Below are 25,120 nucleotides of genomic sequence, written 5' to 3' on the forward strand. Positions count from 1 at the left end.
GCTGGAGCCCCTCTGCTGTGAGGACAGGCTGGGAGAGTTGGGGGTGTTCAGCCTGGAGGAGAAGGCTCCGGGGAGACCTTTGAGCCTCTTCCAGTCCCTCAAGGGGCTCCAGGAAAGCTGGGGAGGGACTCTGGAGCAGGGAGGGGAGCCATGGGACGAGGGGGAAGGGTTTTACACTGAAAGAGGGGAGATTGAGATGAGATCTGAGGAAGAAATTCTTTGGTGTGAGGGTGGTGAGCCCCTGGCCCAGGTTGCCCAGAGAAGCTGTGGCTGCCCCATCCCTGGAGGGGTTCAAGGCCAGGTTGGACGGGGCTTGGAGCAACCTGGGCTGGTGGGAGGTGTCCCTGCCCAGGGCAGGGGGATGGAACTAGCTGGTCTTTAAGGTCCCTTCTAACCCAAACCATTTTGTGATTCTATCTCACCTTGAATGTTCCAATGATGGGGCATCCACAACTTCTCTGGGCAACCTCACCACCCTCCTCGTAAAACATTTCTAATGTCCAGTCCAGATCTCCCCTCTTCCAGTTTCAAACCACGGCCCGTGTCCTGTCACCACAGGCCTTGGTAAAACGTCTCTCTCCACCTCTCTTCCTTCGAGGGAAGCTGCAGAAGTCAAAGCCACCCAGCTGGCCCTAGAGAAATGTGGCCAGTGCCCGGTCTCCGTACTGACTTGTTGAGGGTGGCCAGGGCCCTGTGGGGGTGGCTACCACGATGGTCACAGAGGTTACTCCCTCTGGGCTGGACCTTCCTGCCTGGGTAGAGCCCCTGGGTGTAAAGGTCCACCATGTAGATGTTGTCCAAGATCCACGTCCCTGGAGACCATCAGCTCAAGGAGCAAGGAGACCAGGTGGCCAAATCAGCGTGGTTCAGGTCGACCTGGACTGGGAACGTTGTCATGAGCTGTTCACAGCTCGGTGGCCCCTGGGACATCGGGGTAGAGCCACACTGTGTGGGTGGGCTCGTGATGGCGGGGTGGACCTGACCCCAGCAGCCATCGCACAGGTCCTTCATCGACGTGAACGATGTGCTGGAATCAAGCGCGTGAAGCCTCTCGGGTGTAAAAGACGGTGGCAGCAATATCACGAGGGGGTGGCCGATTAATGATGTCACACCGAGGTCACTGCCATGCGCTTCCCATGGTGGCGGTGACAACCACAGGGCGAACACGTGGCTTTGGCGCCCAAGACCCCATAGCCAGGCTGGGCAGCCCCCTCCAGCCCCCGTGACCCAGCTGGCTCCTCTCCGAAGTGATTATACTTTATTTTGTACAAATTTCTGTCCCCAGCGGGTCACCCCGGCCACCCCGTTGTGCTCCCTATTTCAGCCCCCCACCCACCCCCCATCTCTGCAGCCCCTTCCCACCCCAGTTTCGGGGTCCCCCAACACATCCCGGGTACAAAGAGAAGGATTTATTTCAAACTCTGTGTTCCGTGGCCAGTCTTGTCAGTCACCAGCCCTGGTGGCCTCCATGGGCACCATAACGCAGCAGGGCCATGGCCGTGCTCTTGGCCTGGCACCTGCGCTCCCCCATCACAGCTCTCACGGTCCCGTGTCACAGCTTTTGGTGTCCCCATCCCTGCTCCTGGTGTCTCCATCCCATCTCTTAGTGTCCCCATCCCTTGGTGTCCCCATCCCTTGGTGTCCCCATCCCCAGCTCCTGCTGTCCCTCATCCTCCTTCCCCGTGTCCCTGTCCTCCGCTGTCCCCCCCTGTCCCCCGCCCTGCAGCAGGTGCCAGTAGCGGCTGCCAGGGCACAGGAGCTCCCTGGGGGACTCCAGCTCCTCCAGTCGTCCCCCCGCCAGCACGGCCACCCGCTGCGCCCGCATGGCCAGGGCCACCTTCCCTGTCACCAGCAGCACCGCGCGTCCGGCCCCGCTGGCTCCAAAGATCTCCTCCTCCACCTGCGGTGGGTGGCATCGTCAGTGGGGACCCCCAGGTGTGGGGACAGAGGGGACATGGAGACCAAGGACCAAGGGAATGTGGGGACCATGGAGACATGGGGAACGGGGACAGAGGGATGTGGGGACTAAGGAACAATTGACGCTGGGACCAAGGGGATGTGGGGACCAGGGATGAATGGGACATGGCGACCAAGGGGACATGGGGAGCAGGGTCCCAGGGGTTATGAGGAATGGGCATCCAGGGGACATGGGGTCCAAGGCGGGACCAAGGGGACATGGAGCGTGAGGATCCAGGGGAGATGGGGGGCAGGGACACAGGGGACATGGGGCCCAAGAACCAAGGGGATGTGGGGACCGAGGGGACGTGGTGGCGAGTGAGGATCCAGGGGACACAGGGACCAGAGATCCAGGGGACGTGGGCAGTTGAGACCATGGGGGCATGGGAAGGAGGGACCCAGGGGACGCAGGGAGCAGGGACCGCGGTGACACAGGGACTGGGGACAAGGAGGTGATGGAAAGAGGAGACCCAGGGGGAAGACCAGGGTGCTACTGGGCAGGGGGCCCAAGAGGCCACGGGCGTCACCTCTCACCTGCAGCTGGCTCTCGCTGTCCAGGGCGCTGGTGGGCTCATCGAGGACGAGGACACGGGGGCTCCTCACCAGGGCGCGAGCGATGGCCACCCCCTGCCGCTGTCCCCCGGAGAGCTGCCCCCCCAGCTCGCCGACCTCTGCGTGAAGCCGGGGCTCAGGGTAGGGCCATGGGGCCATGGGGCCAGGGCAAGGGGACACACCTCCTACCTGTGTCGTAGCCCTGGGGCAGGCGGCTGATGAAGGTGTGGGCGCCCGCCCGGCGGGCTGCCACCGTCACCTGCGCCCGGTTCCAGCTCCCCGGCCCGTAGGCGATGTTGGCGTGGAGTGAGCGGGAGAAGAGCACCGGCTCCTGGGGGATGGCGGCCACCTGCGGCGGAGGGGACGGCTGGGGACGCTTTGGGGACATGGAGGGGGGGGAAGTGGCAGGGATGTGGCTGGGGACACGGTGGGGGCATGGTGGGGATGTGGCAAGGACATGACAGGGATGGCTCTGGGGACTCAGCTGAGAACATGGCAGGGACGGCTGGGGACACCGCTGGGGATGCATTGGGGACATGTCGGGGATGGCTGGGGATGCAGCGGGGACAGCTGGGGACACGGCAGGGACGTGTTGGGGACATGGTGGGGACGGTTAAGGACGTGTCAGGGGACATGGTGGGAGGAGAGATGGGGCTGTGGTGGGGACATGGCATGGACATGGTAGGGACGTCTGGGGAGGCAGCGGGGATATCTGGTGACACAGTTGTGGCCGGGCCACAGTGGGGATGGCTGGTGACACGGGGGTGACGGTGGGGACTTGTTCGGAATGGCTGGTGACATGGTGGTGGTGGTGGGGACCCACTGGGGATGCCTGGTGACGCGTGACACGGGGAAGTGGTGGGGACCCCATTGGTGACATGAGGGTGGCAGTGGGTTCTGTTGGGGACATCGTGTGACCGGGGCGGTGGTGGCACCTGGCAGCGCAGGTAGGGGTGCTGGTAGTCAGGGAGGGGGTGACCATCCAGAAGCACCCGCCCGGCCCCCGGCGAGCGCAGGCCCAGGACCAGGGACACCAGGGTGCTCTTCCCCGCCCCCGGGGGGGCCACCACCGCCAGCACCTCCCCGGGGCGCAGCTCCAGTGACACGCCCTGGGGGACACACATAAAGGTGACACACCCACACCCCCTCCCCTAATGTCCCCGTCCCTCCCCGGGCCCTCCCTGCCATGTCCCCATGGCTTCCCCACCATGTCCCCCTGGTGTCTTCCCACCATGGCCCCCTGGCCCCCTCTCCTTGTCCCTACCACGTCCATGTCCCCACCACGTCCATGTCCCCCCACCGTGTCTCCGCTCTCCCCACCATGTCCGTGTCCGCATGCCCTCCCCAGTGCGTCCCCATCCTCCGCCTGCCGTGTCCCCACCACGTCCCCACCAACTCTGGGTCCCCATGCCCTTCCCACCACATCCCCATGTCCCTCCACTGTGTCCCCATGCCCTCCCCACCACGTCCATGTCCCCATGCCCTCCCCTCTATCTCCCCATGTCCACCTGTCGTGTCCCCACCATGTCCCCACCCCCTCCCCACCACCTCTATGTCCCCATGCCATGGCCCCATGCCCTCTCCCACTGTGTCCTCCCATCATGTCCCTGCGTCCCCTGCCCTGTCCCCACTCCCACCTTGAGGACGGGCTCTTGGTGCTGGGGGTAGGAGAACCAGATCTCCTCAAGCTGGAGGTGGCCCTGCAGGACATCTGGTGCCAGCGTCCCTCGGGGTGCCACCTGCTCCTCCTGGTCCAGGAACTCAAAGATCTTCTCCGAGGAGCCCACGGCCTTGGTCATGTTGGGGTAGTAGCGGAGCAGGACCTGGGGACACAGTAGGGACACGGTGGGGAGGGTGTGGGGACGTGCAGAATGGGCATGGGGACACAGAGGACAGGGACAGGGATGCGTCCAGGAGGACACGGGGACATGAGGAATGGGCACAGGGACATGGCCGGGAGGGTGTGGGGATTGGGGAACGGGCTTGGGGACACGGGACTGGGACAGGGATGCACCCAGGAGGATACGGGGAATGGGCATGGGGACATGGCCAGGAGTGGTGGGACCACGAAGGACACAGGGACATGGTGGGGGGACATCGGATGGCACAGGGACACAGTGGGACCAGCATGGGGATGTGGCAGGGAGGATACAGGGACACAGCTGGGGACACAGGGACATGGTCAGGAGGGCAAAGGGAGATGGCAGGGCATGGGGACACAGAGAGGAGGCGTTGGGGACACAGAGGACAGGCACGGGGCTGTGTCCAGGAGGACATGGGGACACAGGGAACGGGCATGGGGACATGGCCAGGAGGGTGTAGGGACACGGAGGGCACAGGGACATGGTGGGGGGACATGGGAGGGCACAGGGACACGGTGGGACCAGCGTGGGGATGTGGCAGGGGGACACAGGCACACGGAGAGATGGGCACGGGGACGCAGGGACATGGCAGGGAGGGCGTGGGGACACGGATGGCAATGGGGACACACTGGGACTGGCACGGGGACACAGCGGAGAGGGGCACGGCGAACAGGCTTGGGGACACGGCGGGGAGGACGCTGGGGACACGGTGTCCCCTCGGGCTCACCTCCACAGCCTCGGTGAACTGCATCTGGTAGATGAGGAAGGTGACAAGGTCCCCGGTGGTGATGGTCCCCGCGGACACCAGCTGTCCCCCGTAGCAGAGGAGCCCCAGCTTCAGGCCCAGCGCCGAGAACTGGGGACACATGGGGGATGTCACCGCTGGGGGGGATACCCGTCACCCTCCTCGCCGTGGCCACCCCTCTGCAGGGACACCGAGGTCCCAGCCTTGCTCTGTCACCTCCCCTGTGCCATCGCGTTTCCCCCATACCCCAGGGATGTCACATCCCCTGTGTCACCACGGTCCCGTGCCCCAGAGTCCCCGCACTGTCGTACCCCCTGTGTCCTGATTTCCCCATGGCATCATGTCCCCCAGCCACGTGCCACCATGTGCCCGGCTCCCCTAACCCCTGCGTCATCACGTCCCCCAGCTACATGCCACCTCATCCTGGTGTCCCCCAGCCCCGTGTCACCATGTCCCTGTGTCCCCATGCCACCACATCCCTATGTCCCCCAGCCCTGTGGCACCCCACCCCTATGTCCCCTGTCCCCGTGCCACTGCACCTCCATGTCCCCCAGCCCTGTGCCACTGCGTCCCCATGTGCCCTGTCCCCATGCCACCCCATGTCCCTCTGCCCCTGTGCCACCATGTTACCTCATCCCCATGCCCCCATATCCCATCACCCCCATGCCATCATGTCCCCCGTGTCCCCATGCCACCACATCCCCAGGTCCCCTGTCCCCAGGCCACTGTGTCCCCATGTCCTGCCGCCCCCACACCAACACATCCTCCAGCCCTGCGCCACCTCATCTGATGTCCCCTGTCCCCATGCCACCATATCCCCATGTCCCATCACCCCCACGCGATAACGTCCCTCAGGCCCATGCCACCATGTCCCCATGTACCACCATCCCCGTGCCATCATGTCCCCCAGCGCTGTGCCACCATTTCCCCATGTCCCCCAGCCCCCGTGCCACCACATCCTCATGTCCCCCAGCCCTGTGCCACCATGTGCCCGTCCCTGTGCCACCACATCCTCATGTCCCCCATCCCCATGCTATCGCATCCCCATGTCCCCTGTCCCCATGCTGCTGTACCCCCATGTCCCGTCGCCCCAACACCATCACGTCCCCCATATCCATGTCACTGCGTCCCCATGTCCCCCCTGCCCCGTGCCACCATCTTCCCATGTCCTGTCAACCCCATGCCATCACATCCCCTGTCCCCATGCCACTGCATCCCCCTGTCCCACCACTCCCACGCCATCATGTCCCCTGTCCCCATGCCACCCTACCCCCATGTCCCACTGTCCCCATACCATGTTGTCCCCCGTGCCACAACGTCTCCAAGTCCCCTGTCCCCATGCCACTGTGTCCGCATGTCTCTGTGCCACCACATCCCCATGTCCCCCCAGCCTCATACCACCGCACCACCATGTCCCCTGTCCCCAGGACACTGTGTCACCGTGTCCCGTCACCCCCCCACACCATCACACCCCCAGCCCCGTGCCACTGCATCTGGTGTCCCCTGTCCCCAGGACACCACATCCCCACGTCCCACCGCCCCACACCACCACGTCCCCCAGCCCCTGTGCCACCCCATCCCCGCATTCCCCTCTCCCCGTGCCACCGTGTCCCCTGTCCCCGTACCCCGCTGGCCCAGAGGGTGGCGGCGTAGGTGGCCGCGTCCTTCCCCTCCAGCCGGTAGACGTGGCGCAGGCGCTGGCGGTACCGCTCGGTCGCCCCGGCCTCGTGGGCGAAGCTGCGGACGGTGGCCATGGCCTGGAAGGTCTCAACCGCCACCTCGGTGGCACCTGCCAGCGCCTCCTGCACCTGCCTCGCCAGCCCCTGGGGGACAGCCGTGTCACCTCGGGGGGGGTTGGGGGGGGACAGGGGGAGCCGGGAGGGGACAGTGGGCATGGAGAGGGGACAGTGGGGATGAGGAGGGGACAATGGTCATGGAGAGGGGACAGGGGGCACATGGAGGGGACAGATGGCACAGGGAGGGGACAGTGGGCATGGGGAGGGGACAGTATGCACGGGGAGGGGGTTGTTGGCATGGGGAGGGGACAGTGGGCATAGGGAGGTGACAAGGGGTGCAGGAAGGGGACAGTGGGCATGGAGAGGGGACAGTGGGGATGAGGAGGGGACAATGGGCATATGGAGGGGACAGATGGCACAGGGAGGGGACAGTGGGCATGGGGAGGGGACAGTAAGCACAGGGAGGGGGTTGTTGGCATGGGGAGGGGACAGTGGGCATAGGGAGGTGACAAGGGGTGCAGGAAGGGGACAGTGGGGATGGGGAGGGGACAGGGGGCACATGGAGGGGACAGTGGGCACAGGGAGGGGACAGTGGGCACAGGGAGGGGACAGTAAGCTCACGGAGGGGACAGATGGCATGGGGAGGGGACAGCGGGAATGGGGAGGGCCCAGGGGGTGCAGGGAGGGAAGAGTGGGCAGAGGGAGGTGACAAGGGACCTGTGTCCCTCGCCCTGGTACCTGCTGGATCTTGCCGACGCAGCGGGGCAGCAGCAGGAGGACGGGCAGTGACAGGAGTGTGACAAAGGCCAGGTGGGGTGACAACCACGCCATGGTGACCAGGAGACAAAGGCCCCGCGCCAGGTACCACAGCAAGAGGCTGAGCGCCTCGGACACCGCCGCGTGCGTGGCCTCCACGTCCCCCGTCACCCGCGCCGTCACCGCCCCGGTCCCCGTCACCTGCAGGGAGGTGACGTCCCGTTGCAGGACAGCAGCGAAGACGCGACGTTGGAGACGTCCCAACGCCCGGCTCAACGTCCCCGCGTAGGTGACATCGCAGACGAATTCGGTGACGGCACTGCGGTGGTAGCATTGGGTTGGCTTAGCCCAGGGGCACGCGTGTCACCCCCCTCTCTGGCCCGTGTGACATCCCCGGTGTCACCATCCTACCTGCTGAGCCCCAGCAGCGCCATGGGCCAGGTGGCCACCATCTCGTCCTCGCTGGCCACCCAGTCGGTGACGCGCCCCGTGAAGTAGGGGACGGCCACCTCCCCTGCCGGGGGGGGGGAACACAGACATGGCATCAGGGTGACGGGGTCCCCCCTGGTCTGTGTCACCCCCCCCCCCAAGGTGGTGGTGGGGGAACGACACCCCATGGTGTGACCTTGAGGGGCTGGTGATTCACCCACCCATCCCCCCACCTCCCACTGGGTGCTGCCCCCCCCAAAATGGGTGCTGCCCCCCCTGCCCCAGCTCAGAGCACCCCCCCAATGGGTGCTTCACCCCCCAAAGTTGGGTGCTGCCGCCCCCCCCCCCAGCTCAGAGCACCCCCTCAATGGGTGCTTCCTCCGCCAGAGTTGGGTGCTGCCCCCCCAAACCTGGGTGCTGCCCCCCCCCCATAGCTCAGAGCATCCCCCACTGAGTGCTGACCCCCCCAAAGTTGGGTGCTGCCCCCCCCCAAACCTCAGGACACCCCCCCTCTGGGTGCTGCCTTCTCCCCCCCTCAAGTTGGGTGCTGCCCCCCAAAACCTGGGTGCTGCTCCCCCCCCCCCATAGCTCAGAGCACCCCCCCCCAAATTTGGGTGCTGACTCCCCTCTAAGTTGGGTGCTGCCCCCCCCCCCCCTCAGCTCAGAGCAACCTCCCCCCAAGTTGGGTGCTGCCCACCCCCATCCTCCCCCCCCCCCAGCTCAGGGCATCCCCCGCAATGGGTGCTTCCCCCCTCCAAATTTGGGTACTTGGGTGCTGCCCCCCTAAACCTGGGTGCTTCCCCCCCCCCATAGCTCAGAGCATCCCCCCTTTGGGTGCTTCCCCCCCCGCCAAGTTGGGTGCTGCCCCCCCCAGAGCTCAGAGTACCCCCCCCCCCGATGGGTGCTTCCTCCCCCATCAATGGGGGGCTCCCCAAAAGCTCAGAGCCCCCCCCACCCCCCCACAACCCCGAGGTGCTGCCCCCCCCCAGGGTGCTGCCCCCCCCCCGTTACCGAGGACCGATGCCGCCATCAGCGCCGCCACCACCGCGCAGCGCCGGCGCTCGGGGCTCAGCAGGGCCAGGAGGCGGCGGGGGGTGGAGGAGGCCGCCATCGTCTGTCCCCGTCGGCTCCCGGTGTCACCCGGGGTGCTCCGCTCCGCTCCCGGGGTGACCCGGTGTGTCCCGGTCTCCGTCCCGGGGTGCTCCGATCCGGTCCCAGCGTGTCCGGGTGTGACCTGGTCCCGATCCCGGTGTGTCCCGCTCCGGTCCTGGGGGTGACCCGGTGTGTCCCAGTCCTTGTCCCGGGGGTGCTCCGGCGTGATTGATCCGGTCCCGGTGGCACCCGATGTGCTCCGCTCCGCTCCCGGTCCTGCCCCGGTGCGCTCCCGGTGCCCCCGGTGCGCTCCCGGTGCCGATGTCCCCGCTCCGGGCCGGTCCCGCTCCTTCTCCCGGGACCCTTCTCCCCGTTCTGGTCCCGATCCCGCTCCCGATCCCGCTCCCGCTCCCGCTCACGGCCCCGGTTCCGGTCCCGGTCCCGGTCCCGGTCCCGATCCTCCTCCCGGCAGCGCCGCCGTTTCTCGGAAAGCGAAACCCAGCCCGGGGGCGGGACCGGCGGCGGCTGCGGATGGCCCAGCCCCGGGGGGAAGCCCCAGTGGGAAGCACCGGCGTGGGGGGGCACCAGACACGGGGGGGCCACCGGGTACCGGAGGGGGCACCGGGCACGGCTGGGGGGGTCCCCGGGCCTCAGGCAACGGGGGCGGGCACCAGGTACTGGCTACCGGGCACCGGGGGGGGACACTGGGCATCGCAGGGGGGCACCGGGAACCGGGCGCGGCTGGGGGGGCACCGGGTACGGCTGGGGGGGGTCCCCATCCCGGTCCCTGGGGTGTCCCCCTGGAGGATGTGGGGGGGGTGAAGGCGGGGCAGGAGCCGGGCGGGCGGCGCTGATTGGCCGAGGAGGCGGCGGCGTCATCAGTTGCCGGGCAGATGGAGCTGGAGCAGTTTGGAGCGGGGCGTGCGGCGGGGGCGGGGCCGGGGGCGGGGCCGGGAGGGGGCGGGGCCTCGAAAGTGAAACCAAAAGGCGGCGCGACGGGACCGTGCTGCGAGGTACCGGGTGGGACTGGGGCTACTGGGGGGGGGGCTGTACTGGGAGCACTGGTGCCTGCTCCGGTGCCGGGGGTGGGTCGAGGGGAGCTGATGGGGCTGGGCTGGGCTGGGCTGGGCTGGGCTGGGCTGGGCTGGGCTGGGCGCACTGGTGTTGACTGGTGAGCGGCCCAGGGTGCCGGGTAGGGTCGAGGGGAGCTGATGGGGCTGGGCTGGGAGCACTGGTGTTGACTGGTGAGCGGCCCAGGGTGCCGGGTAGGGTCGAGGGGAGCTGATGGGGCTGGACTGGGAGCACTGGTGTTGACTGGTGAGTGCCCCAGGGAGTTGGGCAGGGTCTTGGGAGTCCAGGCTGGGACTGGGGGCGTGGACTGGGAGCACTGGTGTTGACTGGTGAGTGCCTCAGTGTGTTGGGCAGGGTCTTGGGAGTCCAGGCTGGGACTGGGGGCATGGACTGGGAGCACTGGTGTTGACTGGTGCGCGGCCCAGGGAGCTGGGTGGGGTCGAGGGGAGCTGATGGGGCTGGACTGGGAGCGCTGGTGTTGACTGGGGACTTGCCTAGGGTGCCGAGCATCGACCAGGGGAGCTGCACTGGGAGCACTGGTCTTTACTGGTGAACACCCCGGCCATGGCGCTGCTCCCCGCTGTCCGCCTGTCCTGCCTCCTGCTCCTGGTTGACGTGGTGCTGCTGGCGACGCTGGCCCGGCTGGCCCCAGCACTGGCCTGGTTGGGCCTGGTAGCCGCCTGGCTGGAAGCCGGCCTGCGGCTACTGGCGTTCACAGTGGCCGGGCGGCTACTGGCACCACGGGATCCCCGGGGAGCGTCTGCGTGACCTCAAACCAGCAAACATTTGTCTCCGTGCCCGTCTGCGTGGCCTCGGGGCAGGAGGGCTTCTTCTCAGCGCCTCTTTATGTAGCCTTGTACTGGGAGAGCTTCTTCTCAGCTCCCGTCTACGTGGCCTCAGAGCTCACCACGGCCACCACAGGGACAAGGATGCCCAGCCACGTCTCGAAGAAAAGGTGCCCAGTCCCCCCTCAACCCCCTCTTTTCCCTTGTTGTCGTTGAGCAGGACATGAAAGAGTTGTCAAGCGTTGGAACAGGCTGCCCAGGGAAGTGGTGGAATCGCCATCCCTGGAGGTATTTAAGAGCCGGGCAGACGCGGTGCTGAGGGACATGGTTTAGCGGTGGTTTTGGCAGCGTTAGGTGGATGGTTGGACTCGCTGACCTCGAATTTTCCTTCCAAACCAGGCGATTCTATGATTCCGTGCTACTCCCGCTAGTTTAGGTCGCCTGTCTGCTTGCGTCCCCGCTCAACCGCTGGCACAACCCCCATCTGCTCACCAGGGGGCGAGTGAGAAACGGAGAAGACCTTGAGCGCTGCCAACGCTCTTCAGCCCCAGCGCTGCGTCACCAACGGCGTCGCGGTCAGGAATCCTGAACACCGCATCGTGCTGGGCTGCGAGCGAGAAAATCAACCCAAGCCCAGCCAAAACCAGCCCAGCCTTCGAGCCGAGACTGGGAGAGCAGCACCGGGAGAGGAGCCGCAGCCCGAGGGAGGGGGGGGACCAGCGTGGTGTGCCCCAGGGAACGAACGTACGCAGAGGAAATCAGTTACAACCTCGAAATAAAACCACGGCTAATAATTGCATCACACAGAATTTGAAAGAATTGGCAAATAGGAAGTGGGAAGAAGACCCGGCACCACAGCGGGGCTGGGCGGGGGCGGCGGGACAAGCTCTCTCTGCAGGCAGCCCCCGGCCTCCCCCAGCTCCTCTCTGCCTCCAGCCGCGGCCAGGGCAGGGGCCGCATCCAGCCACGCGCCGGCCCCTCGTCCAGCGCTCAGGCGGTGACCCCTGCAGGGACGGGAGGAACAGACAGTGTCACCCAGGGCCACCTCCCTCTCCCCAACCCTCCGCTCTGGGCATCTCGGTGTCCCCCTCCCGCAGCCGGGGGTTGCTGTGGGGGGAGCACGGAGAGCTGGGGCCGCCCCGTCCGTCCCCACGCCGTACCTGTGCCCGTGCTGCCAGCCCCACTGTCGGTGTCTGTGAGAGAGAAACAGCCGTGAGCTGCCAGCCCCGGGCTCGCTACGGGCACGGGGCATGTGCCAGGAGCCGGCCGGGAGCCACGGCCGCGCTGCAGCCACCGGGAGAGGAGGATGGTGCCGCGAGCACCGGGGGGGACACACGACCTCTTCCGTACGTCCCCGCTACGGGGCTGCAACGAGGGGCGGCACAGGGGGGATGGGGGTCGGGAAATGCCGGCAGCGGCCAGAAACCGGAGCCACGAGACCCCCCCGGCACTGGGCAGCGGCTGGAGCCGGACCGGCCCCCGCTACTCACTTGACGCCATGCCGTAGCCCGCCTTCTTCTTCCCTGCAGAGAGAGAGAGGCATCAGCACCCACCGCGCTTCCCCAACAGCCTCGGGGGCTCCCCAGAGCACAGGGGCTCGTGCCCACAGACCCCCCTGGCCCTGCCTTCCTCCCGCACCCCTCTGCCTCACCGGCCCCGATGCTTTACCCGACTTCTGCTTCCATACGAGAAATCCACAGATGCCAGCGACGGCCCCGACGGCAACGGCCACCCCCAGCACGATGGCCCACAGGTTGGACTCCGTCTCTGGGGGAGAGCAGCGCCGTGAGCAGGGGAAGGGCAACCACCCCGGCCCACCCCTCCACGTGCCCAAGGCCACCGGGCTCACCCCACGCGTAGAGGCCGGGCTCGGGCAGGCTGGCGTGCTCCACGCGGCACCGGTACTTGTCCTGCTCCCCCGGGCGGGCCTCGATGGAGGCCCAGGTGTAGTAGGTGCCGTCGCTGTTGGGCGCGACGCTGCCCCACTCCGTCTCCTGGTCCCTCACCTCGCCGTCCTTCAGCCAGCTGACGGTGATGGGCCGCGGGTAGAAGCCGTGAGCGCGGCAGCGCAAGGTCAGGGTCCCGTGGGCCTCCTTCCCCGACACTCGGACCGCGGGGGGCTCTGGGGAGGGGGTGGCGGTGAGGGACGGCACACGCACCCGCGCTGGCCGCTCCCCAGCCTCCCCGTCTCGCCCTCACCTTTCCTCTCCAGCACGGCCCGCCCGTAGCTCACGTATTTCCTCAGCCACTCGATGCAGGTAATCTCCAGACAGTGCCTGCGCCGCTCGGCTTCAGTCTTGTCCTCCTCCCACTTCCTCTTGGTGATTTGTGCCACCGCGTCCGCCGCGATGAACGTCATCGTGTCCATGTCAAAGGCGATGAAGTCCCTCCCGTCGTAGGCGTACTGCCAGTACCCCCTGATGCTACCGTCCTCCAGGAGGTCACAGCCAAGCATGCGCTCCCGCGTGTGAGCCCCTGGAACGCGACCAGGAGCCAGGGCTGAGGGGCTGCTGCAGCCCGGGGCCCGCAGTGGGGCACAGACCCCCCGGCAGCACCCCCCACCCCAGCCCTGGGTGAGCCCATCGGGCACTGGCACCAGGGCTGCCCCCCGTCCTGCCCGGGGCCCACAGCACTCGGGGTGTCACCCAGAGCCGTGACGCAGACCCCCGGCACCCACGGCGTGGCTGGGCTGGCACCCAGCCCCACGGCACCCTGGGACAGCGAGGGGCTGGGATGGGTCTTGAAGGCCGTGGGGGGCACAAGGAGACGGGATGGGGCTGGGGGAGCCCCTCTGGCTGTGGGATGGGGGCCCTGAGCACCGTGGGGAGGGCAAGGGGCTGGGAGCTCCTCTGGTTCTGAGGGTCGTGACTGCCGCGGGTGCGTGAGGAGCTGGGATGGGGCGGCCAGAGGGCCCGCCCCGACTCTGGGACGGGTGATTCCAAGCATTGCAGGTATGGGACAGGGCAGACCCCAATCCCTGGGGCTGGGGGACATCGTAGTTGGGAGCCCTGTGGGAAGGATATTGGGTAGAGAAGGACCGGCACAAGGCGGGGCAGCAGCGTGGGGCAGGGCAGGATCTTGGGCCTTGGATACTCTCCTGTCCCACAGCATCCCGTCCCAGCCCGCGCTCACTCCCGCTCTGGTTGTAGCGGCTCCGCACTGTCTCCAGGTCCGCGCGGGCGACCTGGTAACCGTTCTGGGAGATCTGGGTCTGGCTGTCCCAGTACGCCTGGTCCAGGTTGGCCGCCATCCAGTCCGCCCCGGGCACCGTCCTCCCCGTCTCGCTGTCGTAGCGCGAGATGAGGTTCCCGTCCAGGTACCCCGCTTCCACAAACTCGGGCACCCCCGGGCTGGGCTCCAACACCTGCACATTAAAGTAGTGCAAGGAGTGGGGGCCTGCGGGGACACAGCGGGCAGTGAGGGGGGTGGGGGGCAGCAGGGTTGATTGGGGACGGGGGTGAGGGTGGCCGAGGGTTGCAGGGATGGGTAGCGAGGCTGGGGGGGGGGGGGGGGGGTGTGCCAGGGGAGCGGATCAGGGGGTGGGGAGGCAGCGTCAAGAGGGACGGGACTGGTGGGGGGATGTGGGGGAGCCAGGTGTGTTGGGGAAGGGGGGGGGGTCCCGGTCCCCGGGAAGGGAAAGCCAGGGGGTCCCCAGTGTCAAGGATGGGGGGAGATCCCGAGGGAGGGGCCCAAGGTGGGTCCTAGTGTCCGTGGGGTGGGGCGCGGCGGTGGGAAAGGGGGAGCTGAAGGGGTCCCAGCGGCCGGGAAAGTTGCCAGTGGCAAGAAATGGGGTGTCTGGGGGTGGGTTGTCTAAGGGGGTCCCGGTGCCCAGGAACGGGGCACCGGTGCCCGGGGATCAAGGGGAGAAGGGGGGGGGGGGGGGGGGCCGGGTGCGGGTAAAGGGAGCCCAGGGGGGTCTCGGGGGGTTATCCCGGGTCCCCGCTCACCGCCCGCCGCCCCGCCGAGGACCCCCAGCAGCAGCCGCAGCCCCAGCGCCGGCACCGGCCCCATGGCGCTGCTCCGCTCCGCTCCGGCCCCGCCCCGCCCCCAGGCCCCGCCCCCAGGCCCCGCCATTGGCGCCGCCACCTACCGCCAGCCAATGGCAGCCCGAGCTTCCACGGACGTCACCGGGCGCCGGGCAGACCCCCCCGTCCCGCACGTCGGAAGCGAAAGCGAAAGCGCCGGAGGCAGCGCTTTCCCATTCCCCCATTCCCGGGGAATCCCGGGACCCCTCCAGAACCCCCCAACCCCCCGAGACCCTCGGCCCGGGACCCCCACAAGGCCCCACAGCCCCCCCCCCCCCCCCCCCAGTGCTCCACCCGTGTCCCCCCAGGCCGGGGTCACCCCGCGTCCCTCCTTCCCGGTGTCCCCGGGGTCGCACATCCCACTGCCCGGGTCCCCCCCGCCCCGTGCCGGACACTCCCGCTCCTGGTGTCCCTCCTCGGGTCCTGGAAGGATCTTCGCTTCGAAGAGCCCACGTGGACGTACCTCCAGTGGCTCAGGATGAGGAGGAGGAAACGTGTCCTCAGCCCAGCTCCAGCACCTCGGGAACGGCTGGACACCAACCGGAGCAACAACCATAGAACCGTAGAACGCGTTGGGTTGGAAGGGACCTCTGAAGGCCATCTAGTCCCACCCCCTGCGGTCAGCAGGGACATCTTCAACTACATCAGGTCGCTCAGAGCCTCATCCAGCCTTGGATGTCTCCAGGGATGGAGCCTCCACCCCCTCTCTGGGCAACCTGGGCCAGCGTCTCCCCACCCTCTCGTAGGGCCCCCTTCAGGGACTGGAAGGGGCTCCAAGGTCTCCCCGGAGCCTTCTCTTCTCCAGGCTGAACCCCCCCAGCTCTCTCAGCCCGTCCTCGCAGCAGAGGGGCTCCAGCCCTTGGATCATCTCCGGGGGCCTCCTTCGGCCCCGCTCCAACGGCTCCGTGTCCTTCTTGTGCTGAGGGCTCCAGAGCTGGATGCAGGACTCCAGGTGGGGTCTCACCAGAGCAGAGTAGAGGGGGAGAATCCCCTCTCTGGACCTGCTGGCCACGGTTCTTCTGACGCAGCCCGGGATGGGATTTGCCCTCTGGGCTGCAAGCGCACACTGTTGGCTCCCGTCCAGCTTTTCGTCCACCAGGACCCCCAAGTCCTTTTCCGCAGGGCTGCTCTCTGTCACGTCGGCCCCCAGCCTCTATTGATAACGACGGTTGTCCCGACCCAAGTGCAGGACCTTGCACTTGGCCTTCTTGAACTTCAGGAGATTGTCTCGGGCCCACCTCTCCAGCTCGTCCAGGTCCCTCTGGATGACATCCCGTCCCTCTGGCCTGTCGACCGCTCCACTCAGCTTGGTGTGGTCGGCAAACTTGCTGAGGGTGCACTTGATCCCACTCTCCATGTCATTGATGAAGATGTTGAACAGCGTCAGTCCCAGTACGGATCCCTGAGGGACACCACTTGTCACCCTCCTCCATCTGGACATCGAGCCCTTGACCACCACCCTCTGGACGCGACCATCCAGCCAGTTCCTCATCCACCGAACAGTCCACCCATCAAATCCGTATCCTCCGACTTAGAGAGAAGGATCTTGTGGGGGACCACGTCAGAGGCCTTGCAGAAGTCCCGATAGATGACATCCGTAGCTGTCCCCTTGTCCACCGATGCGGTCCCTCCGTTGTAGAAAGCCACCGGGCCTCGCCCCTGGTGAAGCCATGCTGGCTGTCTCAAATCCCCTCCCTGTCCTCCCGGTGCCTTAGCGCAGCTTCTAGAAGGATCTGGTCCATGATCTCCCCAGGCACCGAGGTGCGGCTGACAGGGCGGTGGTTCCCAGGGGTCCCCCTTTCCACCCTTCTTAAAAACGGGGGCGATGTTTCCCTTTTTCCAGTCGCCAGGGGCTTCCCCTGACCGACGCGGCTTCTCAAACATCACGGAGAGCGGCCTGGCAACAACATCAGCCACTTCCCTCCGGGCTCCGGGGCCATCTCCTCAGGTCCCTCAGGTGGCCACGAACCTCGTCGTCACTTACAGTGGGAGGGACTCTGTCCCCCAGGTCCCTGTCCCTGGGGGTCCCCTTGGTCCTCAGTCTCTGGGTCCCCTGGGTCCCCGGCCCCCGTGGTCCCCACTTCTAGTGTCCCCTGGTCCCCGTCTTCCCTGGGTCCCCGGCACCTGCGTCCCCACCATCCCCACTTCTCGTGTCCCCTGGTCCCCGTGTCCCCTGGTCCCTCTCCCAGCAGGCCCCTCGTCCTGGGGTGGGGGTGGTGGGGGGGAGTCCCCCTGGATGCCCTCTCCTTGTGTCCCCTGCCTCTCTGGTCCCCATGGTCCCCTCTCCTGATGTCACCCAGGTCCGAGGTCTCCATGACCCCTTGGTCCCCAATTGCCAGTGGCCACTGGGTCACTGTCCCCTTGGTCCCCAATCCTGCTGGCCCCTGGATCCCTCTCCCAGCAAACCCCTGGTCCTGGGGGGGGGTGTCCCCTGGGTCCCTGCTCCCCGTGTGTCCTTGGTCCCCACGTCCCCCGTGTCTCCACTCCTAATGTCCCCTGGGACCCCAATTCCCACGTCCCCTTCGTCCCTTGTCCCCTAGGTCCCTACTCCCCATGTCCCCTTTGTCCCCATGTCCCCTCGGACCCTGCTCCCCGTGTCCCCTTGGTCCTTGGACCCTGTGTCCCCTTGGTCCCCACATCCCCTTGGTCCATGGGCCCCATGTCCCCTGTGTCCCTGCCCCCTGTGTCCCTTTGGTCCCCAGTCCCTGTGTCCCCGCCCCCCATGTCCCCTGGATCCTCACTCTCCATGTCCCTTTGGTCTCCCCTTGGTCTCCATGTCCCCTCTGTCCCCACACCTGGGGGGCCCCACTGACGATGCCACCCACCGCAGGTGGAGGAGGAGATCTTTGAAGCCAGCGGGGCCGGACGCGCGGTGCTGCTGGTGACAGGGAAGGTGGCCCTGGCCATGCGGGCGCAGCGGGTGGCCGTGCTGGCGGGGGGACGACTGGAGGAGCTGGAGTCCCCGAGGGAGGGTGAGGGACAGCAGGAGCTGGGGATGGGGACACCAGGAGCCAGGATGGGGACACCAGGGACAGAGATGGGGACACTTAAGAGATGGGATGGAGACACCAGGAGCGGGGATGGGGACATCAAATGGGGACACCAAGGGATGGGGACACTAAGGGCAGGGATGGGGACACTGCGAACACGGATGAGGACTCTCAGAGACGGGATGGGGACACCGGGAGCTGGGATGAGGATGGGGACACAGGGGACAGGTATGGGGACACCAAGAGATGGGATGGGGACACCAGAAGCACAGATGGGGACACTAAGACATGGGATGGGGACACTGGGGCCACAGATGGGGCACTGAGAGATGGGATGGGGACATCAGGGACAGGGATGGGGACACTGAGAACAGGGATGGGGACACTAAGACAGGAGATGGGGACACCAGGAGCACAGATGGGGACATGAAGAGCAGGGATGGGGACACTGGAAGCTGCACCAAGGACACGAGGAGCAGGGATGGGGACAATGGGAGCTGGGATGGGGACACTACAAACCTGGATGGGGGCACCAGGGACAGAGATGGGGACATTAAGAGATGGGATGGGGACACCAGGAGCCAGGATGGGGACAGCGAGGGCAAGGACGGGGACACTGGGAGCCAGGATGGGGACACCAGGGACAGGGATGGGGACACTGGGGATGGGGATACCAGGGATGGGGATGGGGACACAGGGACAGGGATGGGGACACTGGGCATGGGGATGGGGACACAGGGACAGGGATGGGGACATGGATACGGGGATGGGGACACTGGGGACGAGGATGGGGACACCAGCGATCGGGACACACAGACAGGGATGGGGACACCGGGGATGGGGATGGGGACACCGGGAATGGGGACACCGGGAATGGGGACAGAGGGACAGGGATGGGAACATGGATACGGGGATGGGGACACTGGGGACGAGGATGGGGACACAGGGACAGGGATGGGAACATGGATACGGGGATGGGGACACTGGGGACGAGGATGGGGACACCAGCGATGGGGACACACAGACAGGGATGGGGACACCGGGGATGGGGACACCGGGGATGGGGACAGAGGGACAGGGATGGGGACACTGGGGATGGGGATATGGGGACGGGGATGGGGACACCGGGGACAGGGACACGGGGGATGGGGACACCGGGATGGGGATGGGGACACCAGGGATGGGGAATGTGGATGATGGGGATGGGGAACGGGGACCCAGGGACAGGGATGGGGACACGGGGACCTGGGGGGGGGGGGGGGGACGGGACCGTGGGGTGGGGTCCTGTGACCCTCCCCCCCCCCGGCTTCGTTTCTCAGGTCCCCTCCCCCCGCCGGACGCCTGGTACCCCCCCTCCCCTCCCCCCTCCCCCCCCCCCCCCCCCGTTACCTCATGCCGAGAAAATTCCTTGGCCGCAGCAGCCGTGGGGCTGGGCCAGAGCCGCCCCCCCCCCGCCTCTGCCCCACACATTCCCCAGCCCCACACATGCCCCAGGGCAAACCCCCCGCACACCCCCACCCCCACCCCCAGCCCCACACGTGCCCCATATGCATCCCCCAACCCCACTCCTTCCCCTCCCCAGCCCCACATATGCCCCCCCCAGCCCCACTCGTGCCCCACTGGGTAGCCCCAGTGCCACTCGTGCCCCCCCTGCCCCACATATGCCCCCCCTGCCCCACTCCTGCCCCCCCAGCCCCACATATGCTCCCCCCCAGCCCCACACGTGCCCCCCAGCCCCACATATGCTCCCCCCCAGCCCCACATGTACCCCACTCGTGCCCCCCAGTCCCACTCGCGCTCCCCCCAGCCCCACATATGCTCTCCCCAGCCCCACTCGTGCCCCCAGCCCCACATATGTTCCCCCCCAGCCCCACACGTGCCCCACGCGTGCCCCCCAGCCCCACTCGTGCTCCCCCCAGCCCCACATATGTTCCCCCCCAGCCCCACACGTGCCCCACACCTGCCCCCCAGCCCCACTCGTGCTCCCCCCAGCCCCACTCGTGCCCCTCAGCCCCACTCGTGCTCCCCCCCAGCCTCACACGTGCCCCACTCGTGCCCCCCAGCCCCACTCGTGCTCCCCCCAGACCCAGATATGCTCTCCCCCAGCCCCACATATGCCCCCCCAGCCCCACACGTGCCCCACTCGTGCTCCTCCCAGCCCCACGCGTGCCCCACTCGTGCCCCCCAGCCCCACTCGTGCTCCCCCCAGCCCCACATATGTTCCCCCCCAGCCCCACACGTGCCCCACACGTGCCCCCCAGCCCCACACGTGCCCCCCCCCTCGTGCCCCCTCCTGTCTCCCCCCTCCCCCCGCCCCACACGTGCCGGCCCCGCCCCTCCCGGGGGGCGATGAGCGAACCGCCCGCCCCGGCCAAGGAACATCCCCCCCCTTTCCCCCCCCCTCCCCCGGGGGACCTGGGCGGCCGGGCCCCCACCCCCACACCCCCCCCCCCCCGACCCTGCCAGGCCTCGTGGCGAACCCACGTGCCCCCATCCCCCCCCCCCCCCCACGCCTTGGGGGACGCAGGCGTCCGGGTGACCCCTGACACCCCCCCCCCCCCCCCATCAACGTCCTGCAGCAACAACAACAGCGGGGGGGGCCGGGCTGAGTCACCGCCGCACCCGCCTTTGGCCCCCGCAGCCGGCTGGGCTGCCGCACTGGGAGCACTGGGAGCACTGGGGCGGGCTGCGGGGGGGCGCTGGGAGCCCTGGGGTAGGTGGGGCTGTGGTTACTGGGAGCACTGGGGAACTGGGACTGTGGTTACTGGGGTTACTGGGAGCCCTGGGGCAGGTGGGACTGTGGTTACTGGGAGCACTGGGAGCCCAGGGGAAGTGGGATTGTGGTTACTGGGAGCACTAGGAGCCCTGGGGAAGTAGGACTGTGGTTACTGGGAGCACTGGGAGCCCAGGGGAAGTGGGACTGTGGTTACTGGGAGCCCTGGGGTAGGTGGGACTGTGGTTACTGGGAGCACTGGGAGCCCTGGGGAGGTGGGACTGTGGTTACTGGGAGCCCTGGGCAGGTGGGGCTGTGGTTACTGGGAGCCCTGGGGAAGTGGGACTGTGGTTACTGGGAGCACTGGGGCAGGTGGGGTTGTGGTTACTGCGGTTACTGGGAGCCCAGGGGAACTGGGACTGTGGTTACTGGGAACCCTGGGGCAGGTGGGGCTGTGATTACTGGGAGCACTGGGGCAGGCTGTGCTCTGTTACTGGGAGCACCGGACAAGTGGGGCTGTGGTTACTGGGAGCCCCGGGGCAGGTGGCACAGTGGTTACTGGTGTTACTGGGAGCCCTGGGAAGGACTGTGCTGTGTTACTGGGAGCCCTCGGAAGGGCTGTGCCATGCTACTGGGTTTACTGGGAGACCTGGGGTGTACTGTGCTGTGTTACTGGGAGCCCTGTGTCAGGCTGTGCCGTGTTACTGGGGTTACTGGGAGCCCTGGGGCAGGTGGCACAGTGGTTACTGGGGTTACTGGGAGCCCTGGGTAGTGCTGTGCCGTATTACTGGGAGCCCTGGGGCAGGTGGCGCAATGGTTACTGGTGTTACTGGGAGCCCTGGGGCAGGCTGTGGCGCGTTACTGGGAGCCGTAGGGCAGGTGGCGCAATGGTTACTGGTGTTACTGGGAGCCCTGGGGCAGACTATGCTGGGTTACTGGGGTTACTGGGAGCCCTGGGGCAGGTGGCACAGTGATTACTGGTGTTACTGGGAGCCCTGGGGCAGACTATGCTGGGTTACTGGTGTTACTGGGAGCCCTGGGGCAGACTATGCTGGGTTACTGGTGTTACTGGGGGCCCTGGGAGGGGCTGTGCCGCGTTACTGGGGTTACTGGGAGCCCTGCGGTGTTTTGCGCCGCGTTACTGGGAGCGGCTGTCCGTTCTCACTGGTGTTACTGGGAGCGCCCCCGCGCTGGCAGCCGGCCCCCACATCTGGCCGCTCCCGCCCAGCTGTTTGGTTGCCCGGGCAACCGCCGGCCGTAAACACGCGGGGGGGGGGGGGGGCGACCGGACGGCTGGGTCCCGGGGGGGGGGGGGGGGGGGGAGTGGGGAGGAGGCCACGCCCCCGGCCACGCCCAGCCCCCCCCCCCCCCCCCCCCCCGCCCTTCCCCGAGCCGCAGGGACGAGCGGGGACGGGAGGTACTGGGGATACTGGGGACACTGGTGTCGCTGGAGGGACCGGGGTCACCGGGGTTAATGGTGGCGCGGGGCGCGCTGGAGTCGCTGGTGTCGCAGGTCACTGGGGTCACTGGGCGTCCTGGAGTTACTGGGGTTACTGGGGTTACTGGTGTCGCTGGACGTACTGGAGTTACTGGGGTTACTGGTATCACTGCATGTACTGGAGTTGCTGGGGTTACTGGTGTTGCTGGTCGTACTGGTGTCGCTGGATGTACTGGAGTTGCTGGGGTTACTGGTGTCAGTGGTGTCACTGGGCGTCCTGGAGTTACTGGGGTTACTGGTGTCACTGGGCATCCTGGAGTTACTGGGGTTACTGGTATCGCTGGACGTACTGGAGTTGTTGGGGTTACTGGTGTTGCTGGGGTTACTGGTGTCACTGGTGTCACTGGGCGTCCTGGAGTTACTGGGGTTACTGGTGTCACTGGGTGTACTGGAGTTGCTGGTGTTACTGGTGTCGCTGGACGTACTGGAGTTGCTGGTGTCGTAGTTTACTGGTGTTACTGGACGTACTGGTGTCGCTGGACGTACTGGAGTTGCTGGTGTCACAGGTTACTGGTGTTACTGGTGTTGCTGGGTGTGCTGGGGTTGCCGGTGTCACAGGTTACTGGGATCACTGGTGTCACTGGAGCTGCTGTATGTACTGGAGTCACTGGATGTACTGGTGTTACTGGAATTACTGGTATTACTGGTGCTGCATACGCTGGTAGTCGCTGGTGTTACTGGTATTAGAGATGACTGGACTTAACTGGTATTACTGGTGTTACTGGTATTAGAGGTGACTGGTGTTACTGGTGTCACTGGTATTAGGGGTGACTGGATTTAACTGGTGTTACTGGTATTAGAGGTGACTGGACTTAACTGGTGTTACTGGTGGTGTTACTGGAGTTGCTGGTGTTACTGGAAGTGACTGGACTTGCTGGAGTTACTGGACTTACTGGTGTTACTGGGGGTGACTGGACCTGCCGGTGTTACTGGGGGTGTGTCGCTGGAGTCACTGGTGTGACTGGAGCTGCTGGCGTTGCTGGTGTTACTGGGGTTACTGGAGTTCCTGGAGGAGTTGACGTTGTCGTTGTTTGTTGTTGTTGCTGGGGTTACTGGTGTTACTGGACGTGGTGGGAGTTGTCGGGGTTACTGGGGTTGCTGGCGGTGACTGGTGTTACTGGTGGTGTTGCTGGGGTTGCTGGTGTTACTGGGATTGCTGCCGGAGCAGGGTGTGACTGGAACTGGTGGAACCAGTGGCGTTACTGGAGTCACTGGTGCCGCTGCTGGGGTTAACTGGTGTTACTGGAGTTGCTGTGTGTGCTGGAGGTGACTGGAGTTGTGGGTGTTACTGGTGTTACTGGTGTTGTTGCTGGTGTCTCTGGAGTTACTGGTGTTGCTGGGTGCTACTGGAGTTACTGGGGGCTGGGGGGGTGGTGGTGGCTGGAGTTACTGGTGCTACTGAAGCTGTTGCTGGGGTTACTGGTGTTACTGGGGGGGGATACTGGTGGAGGGTAAAGCTGCTGCAGTTAGCGGGGACTGGGGGGTTACTGGGGAGGTTACTGGTGTTACTGGGCACCCTGGTGCCGGGGCCACACAAGGGCTGTGGGTGGGGGCTGTGGGTCACAGTGTCCCCGTGTCCCCCCGGGTGTCTCCGTGTCCCCTGGGTGTCCCCCGTTATGTCCGGGTGTCTCCTGTGGGTGTCTCCGTGTCCCCTGGGTGTCCCCAGGGGTGTCCGGGTGTCCCCTGTGGGTGTCTCCATGTCCCCTGGGTGTCCCCACAATGTCCATTTTCCCTGTGGGCGTCCCCTCAGTGTCCCCCGAGGGTGTCCAGGTGTCCCCCAGGGGTGTCTGTGTGTCCTCTGGGTGTCCCCACGATGTCCGTGTGTCCCCTCAGTGTCCCCCTCGGGTGTCCATGTGTCCCCCGTGATGTTTGTTTGTCCCCTGGTTGTCCCCATGGGTGTCCCTGGGGATGTCCCCTGTGGATGTCCATGTCCCCCACCGGTGTCTGGGTGTCTCCCGTGATGTCCCTGTGTCCCCTATGGGTGTCCCTGTGTCCCCTGTGCCCCCCTTGATGCTGTCAGTGTGTCCCGTGGGTGTCCCCTGTGTCCTCTACAACGTCCCTGTCCCCTGGATGTCCCTCATGGGTGTCCGTGTGTGCCCACAGGTGTCCCCTGGGTGTCCCTCATGGGTGTCCGTGTGTCCCCACAGGTGTCCCCACAGGTGTCCCCTGTGTCCTCGATGACGTCCCTGTCCCCTGGGTGTCCCTCATGGGTGTCCGTGTGTGCCCACAGGTGTCCCCTGGGTGTCCCTCATGGGTGTCTGTGTGTCCCCACAGGTGTCCCCACGTGTCCCCACGGGTGCCGTCCGTCCCCTCCCTGCAGGACCATGACGACGGGGCTGCCCCTGCTGCTGCTGGCACTGGCGCTGCGGGGGGGGACGGGGACAACCCCTGGGTCCCCCCCGGGTCCCCCCTGTGGGGCGGCGGCGCTGGTGGCCATCCTGGGGCGCCTGCGGGAGCTGGAGGGACAAGTGCGGGCGCTGCAGGGACAGTGCGGGGACAGCCAGGGACCCCAGGCTGGCACCGGTATGTGGGGGGACGGGGGGGACATGGGGGAGATGGGGACGTGGGGGGACGGGGGGGACATGGGGGACGCTACACACGGGACATGGGGGGGCGGGACGTGAGGGTTGTAGGGACGTGGGGTGTATGTGGGACATTGGGGGATGTGGCGGGGGGACACGAGGTGACGTCGGGACATTGGGGGACATGAGGGTCGTGGGGGACATGGGGGGACTTGGGGGGAGATATGGAGGGACAAGGGGGATAAAAGGGGACATGGGGGGACATTGGGACACGGAGCATGTGGGGGGAGGTGTGGGTCATGGGGGATGGGGGGGGGGACCTGGGGAGGGGACAGGGGGACGGGGGGACGGGGGGGGGGGCGTTTGGGAGCCGTGAGGGTCACGGAGA

General features: G+C 66.6%; 3 protein-coding genes and 1 long non-coding RNA gene across 7 annotated transcripts in view; 2 read left to right on the top strand and 2 right to left on the bottom strand.

Annotated features, from left to right (window-relative positions):
- Positions 1-1,394: 1,394 nt before the first annotated feature.
- Positions 1,395-9,937, bottom strand: TAP1 (transporter 1, ATP binding cassette subfamily B member). Its single transcript, XM_074567635.1, is given in 11 exon segments — positions 1,395-1,624; positions 1,626-1,900; positions 2,491-2,627; positions 2,698-2,857; positions 3,444-3,617; positions 4,146-4,331; positions 5,098-5,226; positions 6,741-6,938; positions 7,590-7,926; positions 8,019-8,121; positions 9,048-9,937. Coding segments are annotated over 11 exon segments (1,884 nt in total). The 5' UTR covers positions 9,148-9,937; the 3' UTR covers positions 1,395-1,539.
- Positions 9,938-10,084: 147 nt separating this feature from the next.
- LOC141735229 (uncharacterized) lies at positions 10,085-11,638 on the top strand. Its single transcript, XR_012584675.1, has 3 exons — positions 10,085-10,141; positions 10,698-11,272; positions 11,384-11,638. It is a non-coding gene; the product is annotated as an uncharacterized LOC141735229 (long non-coding RNA).
- Positions 11,639-11,754: 116 nt separating this feature from the next.
- On the bottom strand, positions 11,755-19,463 carry LOC141735170 (class I histocompatibility antigen, F10 alpha chain-like). Of its 4 annotated transcripts, none has more exons than XM_074567751.1 (10): positions 19,389-19,437; positions 17,835-17,998; positions 15,473-17,027; positions 14,117-14,348; positions 13,184-13,459; positions 12,834-13,106; positions 12,653-12,751; positions 12,475-12,507; positions 12,145-12,177; positions 11,755-11,988 (listed from the first exon to the last, which is right to left on the bottom strand). In XM_074567751.1, the coding sequence occupies exons 3-10, from the start codon at positions 15,608-15,610 to the stop codon at positions 11,975-11,977; spliced, it is 1,098 nt and encodes a 365-aa protein (XP_074423852.1). In that variant the 5' UTR covers positions 15,611-17,027; positions 17,835-17,998; positions 19,389-19,437; the 3' UTR covers positions 11,755-11,974. The 4 variants fall into 4 exon arrangements, with proteins under 4 accessions (XP_074423852.1, XP_074423853.1, XP_074423854.1 ...); XM_074567752.1 differs by having other exon boundaries at positions 17,805-17,998; XM_074567753.1 differs by lacking the exons at positions 15,473-17,027; positions 17,835-17,998; positions 19,389-19,437 and adding an exon at positions 14,932-15,024 and having other exon boundaries at positions 14,117-14,380.
- A 2,631-nt stretch (positions 19,464-22,094) lies between these two features.
- LOC141735223 (tenascin-X-like) overlaps positions 22,095-25,120 on the top strand; it is a 50,970-nt gene continuing 47,944 nt past the window's right edge. The window contains 2 exon segments of the mRNA XM_074567857.1: positions 22,095-22,225; positions 24,485-24,733. Of these exon segments, the coding sequence (XP_074423958.1) occupies positions 24,535-24,733 (199 nt within the window). The 5' untranslated portion in view covers positions 22,095-22,225; positions 24,485-24,534.

The sequence above is a fragment of the Larus michahellis genome, chromosome 29 (genome assembly GCF_964199755.1).
Source record: "Larus michahellis chromosome 29, bLarMic1.1, whole genome shotgun sequence".
Lineage (NCBI taxonomy): Eukaryota > Metazoa > Chordata > Aves > Charadriiformes > Laridae > Larus > Larus michahellis.

Coding starts and splice junctions, on each gene's coding strand:
- LOC141735170 (XM_074567751.1), bottom strand. CDS start 15,610: ATGGCCTTCAGAGGTCCCTTCCAACCCAACGCGTTCTACGGTTCTATG. Junction 14,349..15,472: donor CTCATCCTGAGCCACTGGAG/GTACGTCCACGT, acceptor TTTAATGTGCAG/GTGTTGGAGCCCAGCCCGGG. Junction 12,508..12,652: donor CGTATGGAAGCAGAAGTCGG/GTAAAGCATCGG, acceptor CTCTCTCTGCAG/GGAAGAAGAAGGCGGGCTAC.